The sequence below is a fragment of the Anopheles coluzzii genome, chromosome 3, assembly GCF_943734685.1.
Source record: "Anopheles coluzzii chromosome 3, AcolN3, whole genome shotgun sequence".
Taxonomy (NCBI): domain Eukaryota; kingdom Metazoa; phylum Arthropoda; class Insecta; order Diptera; family Culicidae; genus Anopheles; species Anopheles coluzzii.
This window is the reverse complement of record NC_064671.1, coordinates 31,288,640-31,308,892: the sequence shown is the minus strand read 5'-3', so window position 1 is coordinate 31,308,892 and position 20,253 is coordinate 31,288,640. Positions and strand designations below refer to the sequence as shown.

General features: G+C 46.2%; 7 protein-coding genes and 1 non-coding gene across 10 annotated transcripts in view; 2 read left to right on the top strand and 6 right to left on the bottom strand.

Moving 5' to 3' along the window:
• Positions 1 to 6,157, bottom strand: part of LOC120958566 (bone morphogenetic protein receptor type-1B) — a 135,795-nt gene extending 129,638 nt beyond the window's left edge. Inside the window, exon 1 of one of the 2 annotated variants that reach the window (XM_040381453.2) lies at positions 6,016 to 6,157. In XM_040381453.2, coding sequence (XP_040237387.1) covers positions 6,016 to 6,085 — 70 coding nt within the window. In that variant the 5' untranslated portion in view covers positions 6,086 to 6,157. The remainder of the gene's footprint in view (positions 1 to 6,015) is intronic. The other variant, XM_049609895.1, reaches the window with a different exon arrangement.
• Trnak-cuu (transfer RNA lysine (anticodon CUU)) lies at positions 5,236 to 5,308 on the bottom strand. Its single transcript has one exon. It is a non-coding gene; the product is annotated as a tRNA-Lys (tRNA).
• Positions 6,158 to 6,370: 213 nt separating the features above from the next.
• Positions 6,371 to 8,116, bottom strand: LOC120958569 (ras-related protein Rab-30). Its single transcript, XM_040381462.2, has 2 exons — positions 7,763 to 8,116; positions 6,371 to 7,696 (listed from the first exon to the last, which is right to left on the bottom strand). The coding sequence occupies exons 1-2, from the start codon at positions 7,943 to 7,945 to the stop codon at positions 7,247 to 7,249; spliced, it is 633 nt and encodes a 210-aa protein (XP_040237396.1). The 5' UTR covers positions 7,946 to 8,116; the 3' UTR covers positions 6,371 to 7,246.
• A 244-nt stretch (positions 8,117 to 8,360) lies between these two features.
• Positions 8,361 to 10,130, top strand: LOC120954895 (60S ribosomal protein L34-like). Its single transcript, XM_040375199.2, has 3 exons — positions 8,361 to 8,469; positions 8,769 to 8,847; positions 9,624 to 10,130. Exons 2-3 carry the CDS (start codon positions 8,783 to 8,785, stop codon positions 9,961 to 9,963), a joined length of 405 nt encoding a protein of 134 aa, XP_040231133.1. The 5' UTR covers positions 8,361 to 8,469; positions 8,769 to 8,782; the 3' UTR covers positions 9,964 to 10,130.
• A 98-nt stretch (positions 10,131 to 10,228) lies between these two features.
• On the bottom strand, positions 10,229 to 11,991 carry LOC120954893 (protein l(2)37Cc). 2 transcript variants are annotated; one of them, XM_040375195.2, is made up of 3 exons: positions 11,881 to 11,991; positions 11,541 to 11,651; positions 10,229 to 11,460 (listed from the first exon to the last, which is right to left on the bottom strand). In XM_040375195.2, the coding sequence occupies exons 2-3, from the start codon at positions 11,626 to 11,628 to the stop codon at positions 10,730 to 10,732; spliced, it is 819 nt and encodes a 272-aa protein (XP_040231129.1). In that variant the 5' UTR covers positions 11,629 to 11,651; positions 11,881 to 11,991; the 3' UTR covers positions 10,229 to 10,729. The 2 variants fall into 2 exon arrangements, with proteins under 2 accessions (XP_040231129.1, XP_040231130.1); XM_040375196.2 differs by having other exon boundaries at positions 11,895 to 11,972.
• Positions 11,992 to 12,085: 94 nt separating this feature from the next.
• LOC120954894 (vesicle transport through interaction with t-SNAREs homolog 1A) lies at positions 12,086 to 13,413 on the bottom strand. The gene is made up of 3 exons (XM_040375197.2): positions 13,203 to 13,413; positions 12,671 to 13,080; positions 12,086 to 12,598 (listed from the first exon to the last, which is right to left on the bottom strand). Exons 1-3 carry the CDS (start codon positions 13,291 to 13,293, stop codon positions 12,449 to 12,451), a joined length of 651 nt encoding a protein of 216 aa, XP_040231131.1. The 5' UTR covers positions 13,294 to 13,413; the 3' UTR covers positions 12,086 to 12,448.
• Positions 13,414 to 13,588: 175 nt separating this feature from the next.
• LOC120954891 (general transcription factor 3C polypeptide 5) lies at positions 13,589 to 15,454 on the bottom strand. The gene is made up of 2 exons (XM_040375194.2): positions 14,990 to 15,454; positions 13,589 to 14,926 (listed from the first exon to the last, which is right to left on the bottom strand). Exons 1-2 carry the CDS (start codon positions 15,452 to 15,454, stop codon positions 13,661 to 13,663), a joined length of 1,731 nt encoding a protein of 576 aa, XP_040231128.2. The 3' UTR covers positions 13,589 to 13,660.
• LOC120954890 (trithorax group protein osa-like) lies at positions 15,268 to 18,862 on the top strand. The gene has a single exon (XM_040375193.2). It carries the CDS (start codon positions 15,605 to 15,607, stop codon positions 17,231 to 17,233), a length of 1,629 nt encoding a protein of 542 aa, XP_040231127.2. The 5' UTR covers positions 15,268 to 15,604; the 3' UTR covers positions 17,234 to 18,862.
• Positions 18,863 to 20,253: the final 1,391 nt, after the last annotated feature.

Below are 20,253 nucleotides of genomic sequence, written 5' to 3'. Positions count from 1 at the left end.
GAAACAATTCACACCAACACTCCCGGTATCTTGCTTTCCTGCTTCAAACAATTCAACTGCCAGAAGTTTCTCAACTACTAATTTTATGCATAATGATGTCAACTGCATAAATGTGATCCCACCAACACACACAACACAACATAGTCCATCACCGAGCCATCATCTTAAAAATGCAAACTCACCTGAAACTCACCTGACTCAAAACAATTCCTCCGGTTCGACTTTTTTAAGCCAACATTAAGTCATTCAACTGTACCTATGGAGCCAGTACTAAACACATTCAATATATTTTATCAAAACGTGAGAGGCTTACGTACTAAAACCTCTGAATGTTTTGCTAATACTGCAATCGCCGACTGGGATGTTATCGTTCTTACGGAAACGTGGCTAGATGACAGCTTTCCATCTGAGCTTTTGTTTGATAACAACCGCTTTAATACATTCCGTACGGATCGTTCTGCAGCAAACAGTAACAAATGTAGAGGTGGTGGTGTCCTCGTTGCGATCAATGCAAATTATGCTTCCTCTCTGTGCTCGACAAACACATCTACAATTGAATGCCTTTGGGTTCGAGTAAAAGTTCTTAATGTTTCGCTAATCATCGGATCATTTTATTTGCCTCCTGATCAATCAGCCAACATGGACACCATAAATGCATTCTGTAATTCATTGCACTTAACGAGAGAGAAATATAAGAATGACTTTTTTATTCTGTTCGGGGACTTCAATCAACCTAATCTTAAGTGGGATATCAACGGCAAATTTCCGACACTGAATCTTATGCTTACCCGACTATCCCCTACCAGTCAAGCTCTACTCGATGAACTAAGCTTTGAAGGTCTTCGTCAACTTAACACTGTTCTAAACCACAATAACAACATGTTAGATCTAGTGTTTGCGAACGACAAAGTTACTGATTACATGAGGCCAATCGAATTATGCATCGAAAGTATTGTTGAACCTGATGGACATCATCCAGCTTTACTTACATACTTCACGCTCCCGCAATACAGTGTGCCGTCATCTAAACCCCCACGTCAAGCAGATTTCAATTTTAGACGAACTAATTTCACTGATCTCGTTTCTGCACTTAACCAAATCAACTGGGACTCTATCGCTGACCATGACGACATCAACGACAGTGTGGCTGAATTTTCTTCTCAAATGAATGAACTGTATGAACAATTCATCCCACGGTTTAATGTTCGTGCTCATCCACCATGGACCAATTCTGCACTACGTTTGGCTAAACGTCGAAGATCACGGGCCCTTAAAAAACTGCATCGACTAAAAAACAGCACTAATCAAATAAATTTTGCTCGCGCCTCAAAAATATATAAGCAGCTGAACCGAACCGCCTACGCCAACTACGTCAGGAAAATTGAAATCAATATCAAAAGACATCCCACATCATTCTGGAAATTTGCTAAAGATAAGGAATCCTGTGGACGACTTCCTTCCTCGATGCAGTTTGAGGGAAACACCATTACCGGAGATGAAGAGTTTTGCAATGCATTTGCCTCATATTTCTCTTCTGTGTACACCAACAATTCCTCGGTTCCGTCTAACTCAACATCGGCTTTATCCTTCATAAATGATGAGGTTAATTTATGCACACCACTAATCAACGATGATGAGGTGGAATCTGCTATTTCGTTGTTGAAGCTTTCCTACGCACCTGGGCCTGACAATATTCCCAGCGCAATTCTCATTAATTGCAAGGCTGCTCTCATTCCCATACTGACCAAACTATTCAACAAATCCTTGCAATCGAAATGCTTCCCGCGTCTTTGGAAATCATCGTGGATGTTTCCTGTTTATAAAAAATCTGACAAAAGTAATGTGTGCAATTATAGAGGAATTTCTATGTTATGTGCGTGCAGTAAACTGTTTGAAAAGATAATGTCTCGTCATATGCTCCAAGCCTTTTCACCATTAATTTCTAATGTTCAACATGGCTTTATGCCGAAACGATCGATTGAGACCAATCTAATATACTTACTTAACTTTTGCCACTCCTATATTGACAAGGGCTTACAGGTTGACGTCATTTATACTGCGCTGCTTTTGACAAGGTCAACCACTTTCTATTGCTATCTAAATTATCAAAGTATGGTGTTCACACAAATGTTGTTGAGTGGTTAAGAAGTTATTTAACTGATCGTTGCATTAACGTTAAGATAGGAACTAGTTTATCTGCCACATTCCATAATTTATCTGGTGTTCCTCAAGGGAGTATATTAGGACCTTTACTATTTATTATATTTATTAACGATGTCGTGTTTGCTATTCCTCATGTTAAATTGTTATTATATGCTGACGATCTAAAAATGTTCCTACCTGTTAAATATTCTGACGACTGTGAAATGTTACAAGACTCGTTACACTATTTTTCTGCATGGTGTTTTAATAATGATATGTTACTTAATGTTAGCAAATGTAGTTGTATAACATTCTCAAAGAAAAAAAATCCTATTATTTATAACTACAAAATCAATGAAGACAGCGTTCCACGTTTTTCTCAGGTTCGGGACTTAGGAGTTATTTTAGACAGTAAGCTTAGTTTATCTAGCCATTATCAAACTATCGTCACTAAAGCTCTTAAACTGTTAGGATTTGTCTTACGTGTCTCGGCCGACTTTAAAGATCCTTTCAGTTTAAAAACATTATACTGTTCTCTAGTCCGTCCCATCCTGGAATTTGCCAGTGTAGTTTGGTGTCCCCATCAAATCACATACATAGATAAAATTGAAAAAATTCAGAAAAAAATCACACGTGTTATGTTTCATCGTCTTCCCTGGTCAAACCAAATTCCACGTCCTTCGTATAATGTTCGGTGTTTACTATTCGGCTTAGAGACTTTACAGCATAGGAGAACTACGGCTCAGATAACTTTTATGCATAAATTATTAATTGGAGATTTTGATGCACCTGACATTTTAAATTTTATTTGCTTTTCTACTCCCTCTAGAGGTCTTAGAAGTAGAGAGCTACTAAGAAGCCCTTTTAGATCGACTGGTTTTGGTGCCAATGATCCACTGCTCAAAATGATTGATGTGTATAATAGGTTAGGGTTATCAGCAGATTTCAATCAATCCGTTAGTCAGCTGCGTCAGCATATTCAAGTTAGTTCTAGGGCCATAATTTAAACTTGTACTCTGTAAGCATTAAGTTATTTAGGCATACTGCCCGATAACTTTGATTTAAATAAATAAATAAATAAATAAATAAATTATTACTTACAAATACCCTTATATTGTCATTTTGTTTTAAACGTACAGCATAGCGGGTGGCTACGCTACCTTCTATGTTCGCATAATGATGACTTCCAACATGGAAAGCGATCGTTTGCCGATCACAACATCAACCCCCATCTCCCCGTTAGCCTGCTCCCGCACACATCCGAAAATGGAACATAATGCTTTCACGTACGCAGCATGATTACAAATAATGTGCAACCCCCTCTCCTTTGGGATTGACTTTTCTTTCCCTACGACAAGTTGCCGCTTTTCGATCCGATCGATCGATACGCGTCCAAGAACAGGATCGTGTGAATCAGTTCATGGCGCAAAAATACGCAACGTACGCAGGGGAGCAGCAAGGGGTAGGAAGAGATGGGATCGACGTGGTGTTTTTGCCTTATCGCGACCAGCATTCGACATTTCCTTTAGACGTAACAAGGCAAGACGGGTTTGTCAGTATGATCAGCGGGAAGTGATTGCAATATGGTGTGACAGGTACTGGTATATATTTTCCCCCAGTGAGAGAGCCACACGGAAAGCGTTTTTCCTCTGATTTCCTCACTTGGAAAACGCTGTGTGAAAATTCCAACTTCAAGGGGACACAGTATGCCATTCCATCCCGTGGGAAAGCGAAATATGGATCATGATCGTCTTCTATTCAATTACCTGTTGGTGATGATTAGGCATGGGCAAAACGATTCTTTTCACCGAACGCGAACGAACTAGTTCGCTCACCAAAAAGAACCGAACGCGAACGACGATTCTTTCGTTCTTTGTTTCATGAGGTTTTTATTCACAAAGAACGCTCGTTATCTTTTTCATTTACCCACCATAGACGCATACTGTAGCCAAAGAAGTACTCATTCTGCGGTTGAAACCAATCATTTAAAAACATTAAACACTCGGCTGTCTGGTCAACACAATCCATCGCAAAACCGACCAAAAACTAGCATGTAAAAACTAATACGAGCAAAAATGTCTCCTGCATGTATTGTACCCCATGCCTTATACACACTTAAGGATTCTATTTAAAAAAAAAAACTACTTAATTATGGATCAACATGACGGGCTCGATCTATTGAATTGTATAGGTATAATTTCCATGCCAACAGAACACAGATCGAACACCCGTTCGAACGCGTTCGATGAATTCAGTTGTGTAGGTACGATTTACACACCAACAGAACACAGATCGAACACCAGTTCGAACGCGTTCGATGAATTCAGTTGTGTAGGTACGATTTATACACCAACAGAACACAGATCGAACACCAGTTCGAACGCGTTCGATGAATTCAGTTGTGTAGGTACGATTTATACACCAACAGAACACAGATCGAACACCAGTTCGAACGCGTTCGATGAATTCAGTTGTGTAGGTACGATTTATACACCAACAGAACACAGATCGAACACTAACGGATCAGATCGAACGCGTTCGATGAATTCAGTTGTGTAGGTACGCTTTACACATCAACAGAACACAGATCGAACACCAGTTCGAACGCGTTCGATGAATTCAGTCGTATAGATACGATTTCCACACCAACAGCACACGTATCGAACACTGCTGAACAAATTCGACGGCGTTCGAGGAATTGAGTTGTATGGGTATGATTTCAACACCAACAGGGTACATTTTGATCTCTGACGACCCGTTCGCACGGTGCGAGAAAGAGCGAGAAAGCAATATGATTTTGCACGTTTTATTACCACATTTATGTGTGCCGTCGAACACTGAACGGAACGTTCGAACGCGTTCGGTGTAGTCAGTTTCTTCCAAAAGTCCTGGTCGTTCTTTTTGTTAAGAACCTCGTTCGTTCGTGCACTTTACCGAACTGTTCGAACGGTGCGATTCTCGTTCATTTTACACATGCCTAGTGATGATCATTGAAACGTGATCGATGACAGCTGCACTTCTCACAATATATCCAAGGCATGCGAGAAATACCTCAAACCACTCCTCTAACTAATTTAAAAAAGATTTCTTCAGCGCCCAACGTGGGGCTCGAACCCACGACCCTGAGATTAAGAGTCTCATGCTCTACCGACTGAGCTAGCCGGGCTGGTTGCTCTCACCGCTTCGACCTTCAACCACATCAACAGCAAACGCCCTTTCTAATGTTCAACCCGTGCCCCTCGCAGTCACACACACACTCGATCCGTTCCTGGTTCCTTTTGTCAACAAACATCGCTCCCTTTCCCACCGCAAACCCTCCCGGATTAATCTCCGCCAGCATGATCATGGAAGGATCACTTCGATTGCGCACACTCCGCACGCAACAGATCACACTATTATAGCCGTCTCTCTCTTTCTCTTGCTCTTACTTTGCAGCATCCAAGCATGCTTGGGCGAGCGCGCACCGTTTTTGCTTGCTCGATGTTTCCAACAGCCAACCTGTTTCGAATCCTGCTGCGATCGCTTATCTTTTCACATCCATCCCAAAAGTAATCCCTTCCTCCCAGCTGCACATCCAGCAAATCGTACGCTGTTGCATCACTATCAATAGAAAACATCACATGCACTTGCAGCCATCCCAACAAAAAAAAACAACAAACCTCATCACAAACAAACCCCTTTCGATCGGGGGTCGACACGGTCATCGTGCGGTCTCGCTCACGCACACGCCCGGACGGATGCTGTGCGCGAGATTCCACAGACTGGAGCCACAATGTCGGGATCACCACCCGTCGGACGGATGGATAGGATATTCGCGCGGATTGACACTGCTCTGCACGGAAACAGCGGGGAATAACAATTGCACCCACTTACCTTGATCGCTGGCCGCTAGAATCCCGCCGGAAAACAGCAACAACAGCACGAAACACTCACAAACACTCATGTTTTCGTCAACTTTTCCCGATCAGCTTCGCGTCAAAAACAGTCCCCCTGCGATCACTGTTGTGTAGCTGCGGTGCGATGTTTCGTTGTTTTTCCAGCGCTTGCTTTGACGTTTCGTGCGCTTTGTGTCAATCGATCGCAGAAAGCGAACGGGCCGGCGATGTTTTTGGCTGCGTGTTGTGATATCAACCGATCAAGTGCGGCGTTCGGTCGCCTGTTTATGCAAACAAAACGAGCTGCAAACGAGCGTATTTGTCGCAGGCACAATTAATTAAATTAAGCAAGATTTGTTATTCAATCAATAGTTTATTCAAAAAAGCTTCCTCCCTGTCACTCACACACACATATACACAAAGAATACGACGACCAAATGGAGGCCCGCTGACACGGTTCGTTTCGCTTCGCGGCCCGGCACTTCCCGGCTCGGCTTTTCGTGTCGTGCGCGTGTGACTCCGATTCTATATATCCTAAGCCCTAGGCAGATGCATGTGGACGTGATAAATACATGGTTCTACATCGAGGAAAAAAAACACAACGAAAGCTACGATAACTAGCTCTAATTAGAAGTGGTAGAAGCCTCCCTGTCTGCAAATCGATACAAATTTGCTTAAACTATCGCGTGTCCGTGTCCCCCTGTTAGCAGCGCATGATTGTTAGAGCAAGGATTGTAAGAAGTAATTATAGATGAATGATGGTTATAAATTAGATTTTGATTACATTTTCCGCTTCCTTGTTTTTTGTTCCACTCCAACGCCGCTTTTTCTGTAACGTTCGGGTAAATCTGGAACGTGTTATCGATGGCACTTTCTTGCAGTTGTAGGGGTTTTCAATTTTTGTTGTTTTGTATAGCAGTTGGCGATTATTTTTTTGGCAAGAGGAATGCAAACCCCTTCACACATTCAAAGCGGCGGGCTTTTGCTTGTCAAATAAATGCTATTTTGATGGCGCATTTCGCACGGACGGCTCCGTTGCATGAATTTGATTGGGGGATTGGCTGAAGAAAACACACGCTAGAAGCAAAACTATGCCATTGGGTGGGGAGGGGGGTTATGTTTATCGTTAAACAGATAAGCCCTTCAACCACCCCTGCTTCCCTGCTACGTGAGAGCAGCGCTCGAAAAAAGCAAACAACCATAGTCACAAGATACGTGCCAGCCAGCAGCTAGCACAGGCAGCTCGGATCGTTCACCTCGTCCGGTGGATGTATCTTGAAGCCGTGGCTTTCCAGCGCCTGCAGCTCCAGCCGCGATCGGTTCGATTCCACCAGCGTGCCGGCAATGTCGCGGAACATCTCCTCCAGCCCGTCGCCCGTCTTGCAGGACGTTTTGTACGTGGCGCTGATCAGACTGTGGCACTGCTCGCAGAACGACTCCATGTCCGCGTCCGTCACCGGCGGATCGGTGCTGCTCGATTCTAGGTCTACCTTATTGCCTACGAGAAAAATTTTGGCATTCTCCGCGTACGTCACCACGTCCAGCATGTGCTGCGACAGGGCGTGAAAGGAGGATTCGTTGTCCAGCGCAAACACCAGGATGGCCGCCTCGGCGAACTTGTAGTAGCTCGAGGTAACCGAGGCAACCCGCTCCATGCCACCCGTGTCCCACAGTTGTAGCTAAAACAAAGACAAAGGCGATCAGGTTACGGCCTTGTGACACATGAGCCACCTCCACTCACATACCTTAATTTCTTTGTCTCCCACGGTGAACGTTCGGCCGTAGTGGTCCAGCCCTAGGGTAGACTTCCGGTCGGCCGCAGTAACGAAGTTGTTCGTCGCGAACCGACGGAATATTGAGCTCTTCCCAACGCCATACTCGCCGCACAGGATGATCTTTTGCTCCGGTATGCGCACCGAAGCCATCATTTCCCCCCTTGCGGGAGAGCACAGTGGAGCGCTGGCCGGGGGTTTGATTTTCCGGCTAAAACCAAAAACACACACACGGACAACCACAGATGGAGAGGAACTTTTCTGTTTCCCTTTTTTCTTCGCCGTTCTTTTTGCACTGATTTAATTAATTAGCTTTGACAGGACTTTATTTTGATCGGAACAGAATGACAGCTCGTCAACAAAGGGCCTGTTTAGAGCGTAGAGTTCGCTAGTTAACCTTTCGTAATGTGTTCTACATAATGATTCAAAATTAGCTGAAATTATGACAAAAATCATTATATAAATAAAACGTAAAAATTAAGCATCTAACGAATTATTTGTTTTATTATTTCCAAACAAACTCCATCAAAAACGCACACCTGTCATTGTCCTCACGTTTGACAGCCCGCAGCAAGCGTTCGCGTATTTCCGGCAGTGTGTCATCGTGTTGTCATTGTTGACACTCTTGTTTTCCCCCTTTTTCCGGTTTACGTGCTTGCTGGTGGACACATTTCGTGAGGGTGCGTGTTATTTTCAACAATTGCAAGCATTTTGCGGCCGAATCCATCAACAAACCATCGCTCAGTGGATTGGTGAATGTTTTTACTTGAATGTGAAAAATTAACAGCGCAATTCCAGCGCGTGAAAAGCCTTCTATGAGCGTTGGTTTGGTTCCGACCGTCGTACACCGGCGGTGTGTCGGAAGCGCTCGGTGCCGGAGTTGTATGGAAGCTGTCAAAATGCTTTTTCTCCTTTTAGATTTCTCTACCTACCATCGAATTGAGGGTTAATTGCGTTTGTTGTTCCATTTTCTTTGTAGAATAATTCGCCAAAATGGTCCAGCGACTGACGCTTCGACGACGCTTGTCGTACAACACCAAGTCTAACAAACGCCGTATGTACGTATCGAATGCAGCATGAAAGCGGGTTCCCTCAGCACCACACCGAGGGACACAGTGTCTGTAAGAAAGAAGCCATTCCATCGTTGACTGCGAGCTAGACGCACTATCGGTTCCTGGAACCGCATGAAGATTCCGCACTCCATGGCTTTTCGTCAACGGTTCACACGCTTCATGGTGTCCCGGTGCTGCCTGTTGGTGCTAGAGAGAAAAGTGTGTTCTTCCTTTGCCTATCCTGCACTCCCACGTGAAAAGGGATCATAGTGCTGGGTACTTTCCCGGAAGCATACAATCGTTCCAACTCCAGTGCTACCATTCAAATCGAAAGAGCGTTTAAACTACTACCGTGGCCTACTACTTCCGCACAATGTTTGCTACCATCGGCTCGCTCGGCAAGTGTTTCGATGCTCACTATTTGTGCCAGAGAAATCGGTTTCGTTCCTCATTTGCCTATCCTGATTCTGAATGGACAAAATGGAACAGGATACTTCCTTTACGAGGAATACATTGGTCGCTCGATGAATGTGGAAACCTTTTCGGGATATAGTCGCACAATGTTTGCTACCATCGGCTCGCTCGTCTAGTGTTTCGATGCTCACTATTTGTGCCAGAGCAATCGGTTCGTTGTTTGCCTATCCTGGTTCGAAATGAAACGATGGAGCAGGATACTTCTTTACGCGAATACATGAGTCGCTCGACGGGATGGAATGGTTCTTTCTTAGCGCAGTTTTTCATCATCAGTACAATTTCTAATCGTCTGCCCGCTTTCTCCACAGTGTTCGCACACCAGGTGGCCGTCTGGTTTACCAGTACGTGAAGAAACGCCGTACCCTCCCGAAATGCGGCCAGTGCAAGAAGGAGCTGAACGGCATCAAGCCCTCCCGGCCGTGCGAGCGCCCGCGTATGAGCCGCCGCCTGAAGACCGTCACCCGTACGTTCGGTGGTGTCCTGTGCCACCACTGTCTGCGTGAGCGCATCATCCGTGCATTCCTGATCGACGAGCAGAAGGTCGTGAAGGTGCTGCGCGCTCAGCAGCAGGCCAAGCCGGTCGGCAAACCGGTCAAGGCCCCGAAGACCACCAAGACCACCAAGGCCGGTGCCAGCAAATCGAAGTAAGCTCGAGATTGATGGTGACGGTGGTGGTGGTGGTGTCCTCAGGGTCTCTGAGAATGCCCGCGCACACGCGGAGAATGTAGAGGAGGAGGGTGTGTGTGTGTATAAACGTTAAGAATCCACTCTGAAAGGAAAATACAAACAAAAGCGGAAGATTGATACGGAACTTACGAGGAGTTGTTGGCTCTCTTATTCATGTTTAATCCGAAATTAAGCTAGAAAAAAAGGAATTCATGTTCTTTCGATGTACAAATAACAAAATGCAGGATTAGAGGTATTTAATAATGATTTAATCTTCCTCGCCATTTTTTTCTCTTAAATGCACTGTTTACACCAATGCTTTCATGCGGTGCTAAGGATTCATATCCACCCTGGTGAGACGGTATCCTCTTCCCCCGAAATTACCTTTCTAACGCTATTCCTATTATAAACACCACCGGGCTGAAGAACCGCACGTGCGCAAATGCTTCCAACGTCCACCAAAATGCATTTCCAATGAACGATCCTAATGCATTTAAGAAGGGGTTGTTGACCGTTTAGTCGCGGCAGCGAAGGAGAGGTACCTTCAATAAAACAACTCGATCCTCTCGTAACTAGTATTAGTCCGCCCCGCTAATTGGCATTTGCGTAGCTCAACGTAATCTGGTGGTGGACAGCAAAACAGCATTTCGACTTAAACCAAATTCTCTCCCGACACACAACGTCGTTATTTTAAAGTTGTAAGCTTGCGAGCTGGGGACAACCTCCTCTGCCATCCCCTTCCCACCCCTTACTGTGGCAGACTGAGCAGCGTCTGCTGTCCGGCCGGCAGATAGTTGACGCCACGCGACCGGCTCATCTGGTAAGCGATATCCTCGGCCGCCTCAATACGTCGCAGCTCGATCAAACCATCGCCGGACTCTTTGAGCGAACGGGCCAACATCTGGGCGGCCTGTGCGTCACCCTCGGCCGTAATGATGGCCGCCTGCTTCATCTGCTCCGCCTTCTCCACCATGAAGCGGGCCTTCTCGGCCTCCTGCTGCGCGACCTGCTTCATTTCGACGGCCTGCGTAAACTCCTTGCCGAACGTGAGATGCGTAATGGAGATGTCGTCCAGTATCACGCCGAACTGGGCGGCACGCTCGGTCAGATCGTCCGACACCTTCTGCGACACCATCTCACGCTGCGTGATCAGCTCGCCCGCATCGAACTGGGCCACGACCGCCTTCAGCACTTCCGTCGTGATGGAGGGGAGCACCCGCTCGTCGTAATCCTGCCCGAGGATGGTGTAGATCTTTGGCAGCTGGTCCGGCACCGGGCGGAACAGAATACGGAGCGTGATGTTGACGTTCTGCAGATCCTTACTACCGGTGATGACCGGTACGTTGCGCGGCTGCGACCGAATGTCGAAAATGATCGGCCGCTGCACCCACGGCACGAAGAAGTGTGTGCCCTCGCCGGTCACCTGCTGCTTGACGCCGCTGAATCGATCGAAAATGACCGCCCGATGACCACCGTCAACTGTAAGCAAAAGCATACAGGGGTTAGCGGGTGAGATGGTGGTGCCGGCTACAAAACAAGCGGCCTCCCGTGTCGCTTACCGTTATATAACGCCGAGTTTACAACACCGCCGATGACGGCCACTCCTAGACCGAGCTGACCGATACGATTCAGGAACTGCGTTGCCATTGCTGGGTTGATTTTGGCGATATCTGCAAACGAGAGGAACGATGGAGATGCAAATTAGACTCTTGAACACATTAAAAACAACAATTGCATCATATTTAGCAAATGAGGTTAGATGTCCCTGCTCGGAAGCAGCACCCGGGAACGCTTTGTTTGGGTGTTTTTCTGGCTTTATATCTTTAACCCTGCATCCTTATGGGAACAACTACTTCTAGGACATTCAGAATATCGAAAAGAAGGATAAAATCAACGTACATTACACACTTTACCGGTAGATAAACTTTGCGTAATGCACAACGTGAAACACTGTGTTGCAGTTCTAGAATGGTAATCAATCTGTCAATCGCGACCGTGCTGCCAGCTGACGTTTGCACCAGCGAGCGAAGAAAGCAGTGTTGCCAGAACGACCTAAATCAAAATTCGAAATTTATGTTTCTTATTTTTTAAAATTGTTTAACTCTTTAGTTTTCCTTCAAATTGGAATGGTTTTTATTGTACATATACATAAACTTTGCATTAGTTTAGCGCGTGCAGTTTGCACTGTTTCCAACCGTGGTACGAGTTTGGTGATGATTTAGTTAAAACTGAGCTATAGCTGAAACGAACGTAAACAAAATCTTCACAATACATACGGTAGCTTTTCGAAGGGTGGAAAAGAAGCCGCGGGGAATCAAGTATCACAAACATAAAACCAACAATTGAAATAAAATCATTACCCTACCTAATAATACGTCCCCCAACTCACTCCGGAACAGGAACCTAATCTCGCACCGATCGACGGCGAAAGGTGAATCATCGGAACACCATTCAGCCCAGATACTGATTACGATATCGAGAAATAAATACTAAAGATAAGGACCAGAAATATAGCAACGACCACAACGACCAGTATGAACTTCTCGCGCATTGCACGCATTATCATCGAGTTGAGGATTCGGGACGAGCGGCTCAAATCAGCATCCGTCTCGCGTAGCTGTGAATGCACAAAAAAAAGGAATTCATTAGAAACAAGTTCACACTCACCAATACGCCGCCATTCACTTACCCTTCCCCGTGACCGTTGAATGGTTTCACGCTGCTGGCTAAGATCCGCCAGCACCTGCGTACCGATCTGCTCCGTCTCGACCGAAATGCGGTACGCATCGTTCAGATAGTTGCTGGTGCGCTCCATCCGCTCCGTATTGTCCAGCAGCCGCCGTTTCTGGTCCTCCTGTATGCCGATCTCGTCGAAATCATCCACCGACGAGTCGTACCCGGCCTTCGACCGGGCCACCTTCGCGTTGTTGAACTCTTGCTGCAACCGTTTCCATTCCGCCTGGTAGCAGTTCAGCCGGGAGGTGTAAGCGGCCCGCGAGTTCTGCGGAATGTCGCGTATCTCTAGCCCGATCTGTTCCAGCAGCTCTTGCGATTCTTCCAGCTGCCGATCGACGTCCGAGATCAGTTTGTTGCGTTCCGCTAACGGGCCCCGGGAGGGAAAGGAAAGAAGATAAATACGTACGCACACGCACACAGCTTACATCAGCTCGGTCACCATCGAACCATATTTTAGCTGATAAGCGGACTTGTCCAATGCCTACCTCCACTGGCGTGTGCGATTCGGCCAATCTGGGCGGTAATTTCGGCCGTCTGCACGGCGTACTGTTGCTCGTAGTCCTGTATCAGTTCCATCGGGAAGGATGAATCGTTCACAACAGCAGGACTCCTTCCATATTCTCTTTTTCTTCTCGAAGCACTACAACTTTTTTGTTGTTGCTGCTGCTTTTCCAATGTTTTCGTGTCGAATCGAATGACGTTTGGCGCAGGGCTGCTTCGAAAGACAGCTTTTTTGACAAGCCCAATTCAAAATAGCCGTTGGAAGGATGATGCACTCCACAATAAGAACTTATGCAGAAAATTATGTAAAAAATATTTTGTTCAGTATTTAAGTTGTTCCATACGAACAAGTGCAATTTGCGAAACTGTGTTAAAAGGATAAATAAAAGTTTCAAGTTTATTATGACAAATTAATCTTAAAATCATGTGTAAGTAAATATTTTCAATCCGTTACATCATCCAACGAATCCAGCAATCCTTCCGTCTCCACCTCGTCATCCTCCTCGAACCCGGACACCTCTCCCTCATCTCCCTCATCGTCATCCTCCTCGACCGATTCCATCGCGCTGCACGCTTCCGGGTTCTCTTCCCGCAGCCGCCTGATATTGTTCAGTACAATCTCCATCATTATGTTGCGACACTGATCGTCGAACCGGTACGGCAGCCATCCATTCCGCTCATCGCACACCGTACCACTCTTGGGTGACGGTACCTTCTTCAGCATTTCCTGTATCTTTTTCAGATGAATGTCACAGTACTGGTAGAATATGACGCGGTACGGCGGGATGGTGTCCTCGTCGAACGTACAGTTGATAAAGTTCTGTTCGTCCTCCTTCACCGCCGCCGTCGGTTCTGCCGTTCGATAGTTGATCTTGGTCAGCGACAGGCGCTTAATTTTGATACACTCGTGCAGCGAACCGATCGAGCGGACGCGAAAGTCCAGCAACTGGTACACCCGAGCCTCAAAGTGCTTGCGCGGATCGTACCCGTACCGGACCCAGGTTCCCCGCCACGGCCCGTTTACGTAGTAGAAGGCGACCGACGGTAAAATCAGCCCCAGTGTTTGACTGTTAATCACGAGCCTGTTGATGTTGACCAGCGCATTTTTGGTCCAGATGGGGCGTGCCTTGAACGCGGCCCGTACCTTTTCCACATCATCGGGGGAAATAATTTTCGACGTCAGCATGTGCTGCGCCTGTGCGTTTGCCGTCTCCGGCACGGGCTCGGTCAGCGTAAACGGATGGTAGATGCCGTACTTCTGCCGTCGACGCCGGTACGTGCTCTCGATGGGGGAAATTTTCTGCGTTTTCGGTTCACGCAGCACAAAGCTGTTGATCGAATCGGTGCGACTGAAGCAGACGGGCGGTAGGAAAAACGGAATGGTTGTTGGCTTCTCGAGCGGGCTTTTGGTGTTGACACCCTTCGGCACGATATCGCTGTACACGCATTCTACCTTCCCGCTAGCGGGCATGCGAAAGGCGGGCAGTTGTTGAAAATCGCACAGCGAATCGAAATTGAAGATGCGCCGTACGCAGCCGGCAATCTGCACCGAGCTGACCGCCCGATAGTCCGGTTGAGATTTGCGGCGCTGCACGACCACTTTCAGCAGCAGCCCAGTCGCTGGACGGCCATCCCCAAAAGCTGGCTTGGAATAAATACATTCCGGCCGAAAGCGCAGCTCTAAGCGTCTTTTTTCCTGCCCAAAAGTCTGCAAAACAAAGGAATGTAGTGAGGAGAAGACCAACGAATGAAAGACGTCCCATTTACTTACGTTACTTATTTCTCGGATCCCTCCTAGCGTTTCTATCATCCGGTCGGGGTTCTTCACAATCCCCGGATACACGACACACACCAAATTGCGATGAAATTGATGCTGGTAAGCATTTTTCGCACTGTATTCCATGTTTTCGTGCTTCTGCCGGAGCACCACAAAGCGGCGTTTGTTTACGTTTGTTCTGCACCGCCCAAAATGACAGCTCCAAGCAGCTTGACAGCTGCTGCAAATGTCATGCAAAACAGCAGAAAAGAGAGAGAGGGAAAAAACAGCATTTGCGCAAATGCAGAAATGCGCATATACAAAACAAAACATAGAAATTTGCACATTATTTATACAGTGTTTGGAATTTGTGGACCATCTTTGGAATATTTTTGCATTTTTGAAAAGTGAAATGAAATAAAACTTGATTAACAACACAGTGTACGTACGTAAACAAGCTATCCGTTCAAGTACAATCATCGGGATTTGTGCAAGTGGTGTGATTCTCAAGTGGTTTGCCAGTGACTCATGAGTGAAGAATTTTCTAGCCCTTGAATCCAATTAAACTAAAACGATCAATACATTGTGGACAGCATTTTGCAGCCAGCAAGCGCGTACGTTTGAAGAATCATGTGGGAAAAACGGTACGAAAGCAGGCGACTGAAGGCGCTCGCGTTCTGCGTACTGCTGGCCGTGTCCACCATGCTGCCATCGACGGACGCCCTCAAGACGAAGAGTCGCAGTAAAAGCTCCTCATCGTCTTCCTCTTCCGGGCGCGTCTCGAAACCCAGCTCGACGAGCTACAGCAATCCGGGCAGCTTGAGCTACAGCAACTACCAATCGAAACCGGCCCCGAAACCGGCCCCGAAACCGTCTGCTCCGGTCGATACCTCAAACCAGCGCAACATTGGCTGGAACGTGAACAATCAGGCCAAACCGGCTGGTTCCGTGGCTCAACCGGCCGTCAACAAACCGCCTCCCTACCCGGTACAGTCAAACGCCGCCAAACCTCCATATCCGGTACAGTCGAACGCTGGGAAGCCTCCATATCCGGTACAGCAGCACAGCAACACACACCAAACCCATGCCGCACCGGGAGGTCCTCCACCACCCTACTCGCACGGACCACCGCCACCGTACTCGGCCGCAAACAATCCCAACATGAACTCCCGCTTTAACGAGCCCCCGCCGATGTACAGTCCGGGCAATCAAGGTTTCCGACCGGGACAGCCCGGTTTTGGACAGCCGGGATCGTACGGACAGCCCGGGTTCGGCCAACCGGGCAGCTTTGGACAGCCGATGGGAGGATACGGAGGTGCTGGTGGGTATCATCCACAGGGCGCTGGATTCGGCGCACCACATGGCACGTTCCAGGGTGGCGGCTATGCCCCACCGGTCAACTACGCTCCGCAACCATCATTCCCCATTGCAGCGATTCCGGTCGGTGCGTACAAACCGCAGAGCTCGGGCCTGGGAGTGGGCGGTATTGCTGCCGGCATCGGCACGGGACTGTTGGCGGGAGCGGCTGGGTCCGCACTGTACAACGCCCTCCGTCCGGAGGATCGTGGACGCTATCGGGAAGGGCCGGGAGGAGGTGGTGTGACCATCATTAACAATGTCCCAGCAGCGGCCGGTGCTGCACCGGTGGAAGGTGCTGCCCCGGCAATGGCAGCCGTACCCGTTCAAACGTCCCCCGGTGTTGCAGCTGCCGCTCCCGCACCGCATTCACCCCCAGCAAGTGGTGCAGCCGATGGATCATCCAATGTCCCGCTAGCTCCAATGCCCGGTTCAAGCGATAATGCAAATCCAAACGCTCCAAACGTTCCCGTACAAACGGACCCCATGGAAACGACCACAGTCGATCCGAACGCGAAACAGTACATCCCACCGCCCGGTCAGTACTATCCGGCCACCGGGCAGTACGTACCGCCGGGTGAGTATGATCCAGCGACGGGCATTTTCACACCGGGCCGTTACATCGCCGAGACCAACATCTTCCAGTCCGGTTTGTATGATCCACTGTCGCAGATGTTTACGCCGGGGCGGTACGACGCAACCGGACAGTTCATTGCCGATCCGGACAATCCACCACTGTCACTGGCACCGAACAGTGGTGCTGCACCTGCAGCGCAACCGGAAACGGTTACACCGGCCGTTGCATCGCAGTTTAAAACTACAAGCGGTGCGAACATGCCGCCAATCTCCAATCTGTTGGTGGCGCTTGGTGCGGTGTTCTTGTCATTTATTGCACGTTTTTAAAAAAGAAGTGAGCTTTGTTTTTGTTATTTTTGTTTGTAACTAATTTCTAGTCCTTTAACTGTCGATTCAAAATCGTCCATATTTTTCGAAAGTATTTTCTAGCGAAACCAGTATTTTATTTTTTTAAAAGCAATTTCAAACAAAAAGAATTCTCAAGCACCTCAAAAACGCATACCTGAAGCGAGTTTTAAAAAGAAAGCACTGCATCACACGTGGTTTTAAATCACAGCCATTTAAAGAAGGTTAACAAAACTTCAATAATGCATCTTACACGGCGCATTAAAGCCAATTGATATAATTCCTTGCCATATGTGATTTTGTTACTTTATCAGCTTTTATTATCTGAAGCGCTTTGAAGCAGGGATGTTAAGTCTTTTGTTAACAGTATAATAAACAATGGAGTAGGGATATATTACTAGAAGCAAACTAGAACCAACGTAAGGATAGGCCAGCTCCCATTTTCATGATGCGCATTTACCCAAATACCAAAACCTCTGACCAGATTTAGAGTTTTTACACTGTTTTCCGGATCAGTTTCCAATCTTAACACCATTATTCAACGCTCGAGGGATGTTTTTCAACAGCACAGCTGTCAAAACATATGTCCTCCGTTGAAAAACATCACATGAGCGTTGAATCATTGCTATTTACATTGGAAACTGACTCTTGAAACAGTTGAATGTCCCAGTTATGGTCTTCTTGATTAAATGCTACCCATTTAGTAACTATTCATTGAACTGTTTCATGCTCTCTAGCATCGTCTTTCTCTACAGAGACGTTAATACCGTTGCCATAACATTACTTTTAAAACCTAACATCCACCTGTCTCTTGTATAAATCTGGAGAAAATTCTCTTTCGGGAACTGGAAAAGCCATGACATATATTTACTCTCCCAAAAAATCTCCTTAGATGAATCTCTTTACACTAAACTTTATACCTGAGCGATATAAGAATATATTTTGTCTCTCTCTCTAGCAATGTCGTGTCTTAATGTGCATGTAGCATTTAAAAGCGTACCAATAAAGGGAAGCGGGGCAACTTTACGTAGTGTCAGCAAACTTTACACCATGGTAGATCGTAAGCGAAACCGATAACAATACTTTATTAGAGAGATGTAATGCCGCGATCTTGTACTTTTGTCAACCTCCGTGTCGCCAAAGTGTCGTAGATTTGTAAAACCAAGTTGTATTTTCCTTTCGCAGCCCGGCCCAAATGCTGGGAAACAGTTTGTAGAACCTTTAATGTATGGTGTTGAACAAAACAAAAAAAAACAAGGGAAATATTTGAGATGTAACATTTTTGCTGAGTACATTAACCATAACATTAATCATGTAAGACGAAATAATAGCTATTTTGAAGTTGGGTTTTATAAAACGGTTTTAATGCAATGCTTCCATAATTAACATAACACACTCGCCCATCACATCCGCACTCGCGCTAGCAAGTCACAGTACAGTTGAGCATATTGTTGTAAGGATTTTAGCACGTATGTTTTAAAAGAAAATTTACAGAAACAGGAGCAAGTTGCAAATTTGAGTATTTTGAAGTGACATAGCAAAAGAGTTTTATTTACTAAGCAGCACCTTTTGATTCACCACGAATGCAAAAATAAAGTAATACCCAAACAAGTTGCTTTAATTTGTTTTATGTGTTTGAAAGAAAAAAGAAACTTGTCACAGTAAGTGTGCTCAAACTCATACTGGATTCGAAACTGATCCCGAATCCATAACGGAGCTGGATCCGATCCTTGCTGGTTCTGGAACTGTTTTGTTGTTATTTGTGTTATTGTAAAGGTTTTGGACCACGTGGGTATATTTCCTTAGGAATTGGTACTCTGAATCAATACATTTCCTGAAACTATTCCTTAACCCATATCGATCCTGGATTTAATCCTGAACTCATAGCGGTCCTGGATCGGATCCTGAACCCACATAAGTCCTGGAATAGATAATGAATCTAAACCGATCCTAGACATGATCCTGAACCCATACAAGTCCTGAAACTGATCACAATCCAGTATCGGTATTCAGCCACTTTCCCAAACTCGATCGCAGATGAACGATAGTTGCGGTTGCCTAGATACAACGGTTGCTTCATTTTATTTCATGAGTATCCTGGTCAGCTACGCGTACAATATTGAAATAAAAGTTTAAAAAAACACCCAAGGAAACCACCATTTTATGTCATTTTAACAATCGCTACGATCGCTCCCGAATCGAGTTTGGGAAGGTGGCTGATTGGAAGTGATCCCACAGGTTCAGGATAGTATTGCTGGAGCTCCTGAATCTATGCCGGTCCTGGAAATGATCCTGATACCATTGCGCTGCTGAAAATTAATGCGAACGCATATCGGTCTTGGAACAAATCCTGAACCCATCCCGCTCCTAAAAATCGATCCTGAACCCATGCCAGTACTAAAACTGACCACAATCTTATATTCATTCCAAACCTGTTCCCTTCCCGGAACTAATCCTTAACCCATATTGGTTGTGAAATTAGTTCTGAACTCATAGCGGTCCGGGAACAGATTCTGAATCAAAACCGATCCTAGAAATGATCCTGAACTCATACCAGTCCTGAAACTGATCCCAATCCTGTGTTGATAATGGAAGTGATTCCACAGTTATACTATTCCTCGAATAACTCTTGAATGTATGTCGGTCTTGGAACTGGTCCTGAACCCAAACCCTCTTCTTGAACTCATTCCGAACCCATATCGGTCTTCGAACAGATCCTGAGCCCATCCCGCTCCTATAAACTGATCCTGAACCCATGCCAGTCCTGAAACTAATCACAATCATAAATCGATCTTGGAACTGATCCAACAGTCATAACATTCCTGGAATAGCTCCTGAATATATGCCAGTCCTGGAACTGATCCTGAAAGTATTTCGCTGCTGGAACTTAATCCGAACGCATATCGCTATTGGAACAGATCCTGACCCCATCCCGGTCCTAGAAACTGATTCTAAACTCATACTAGTTCAGAAATTGATCCAAAACCCATGTCAGGCCAGAA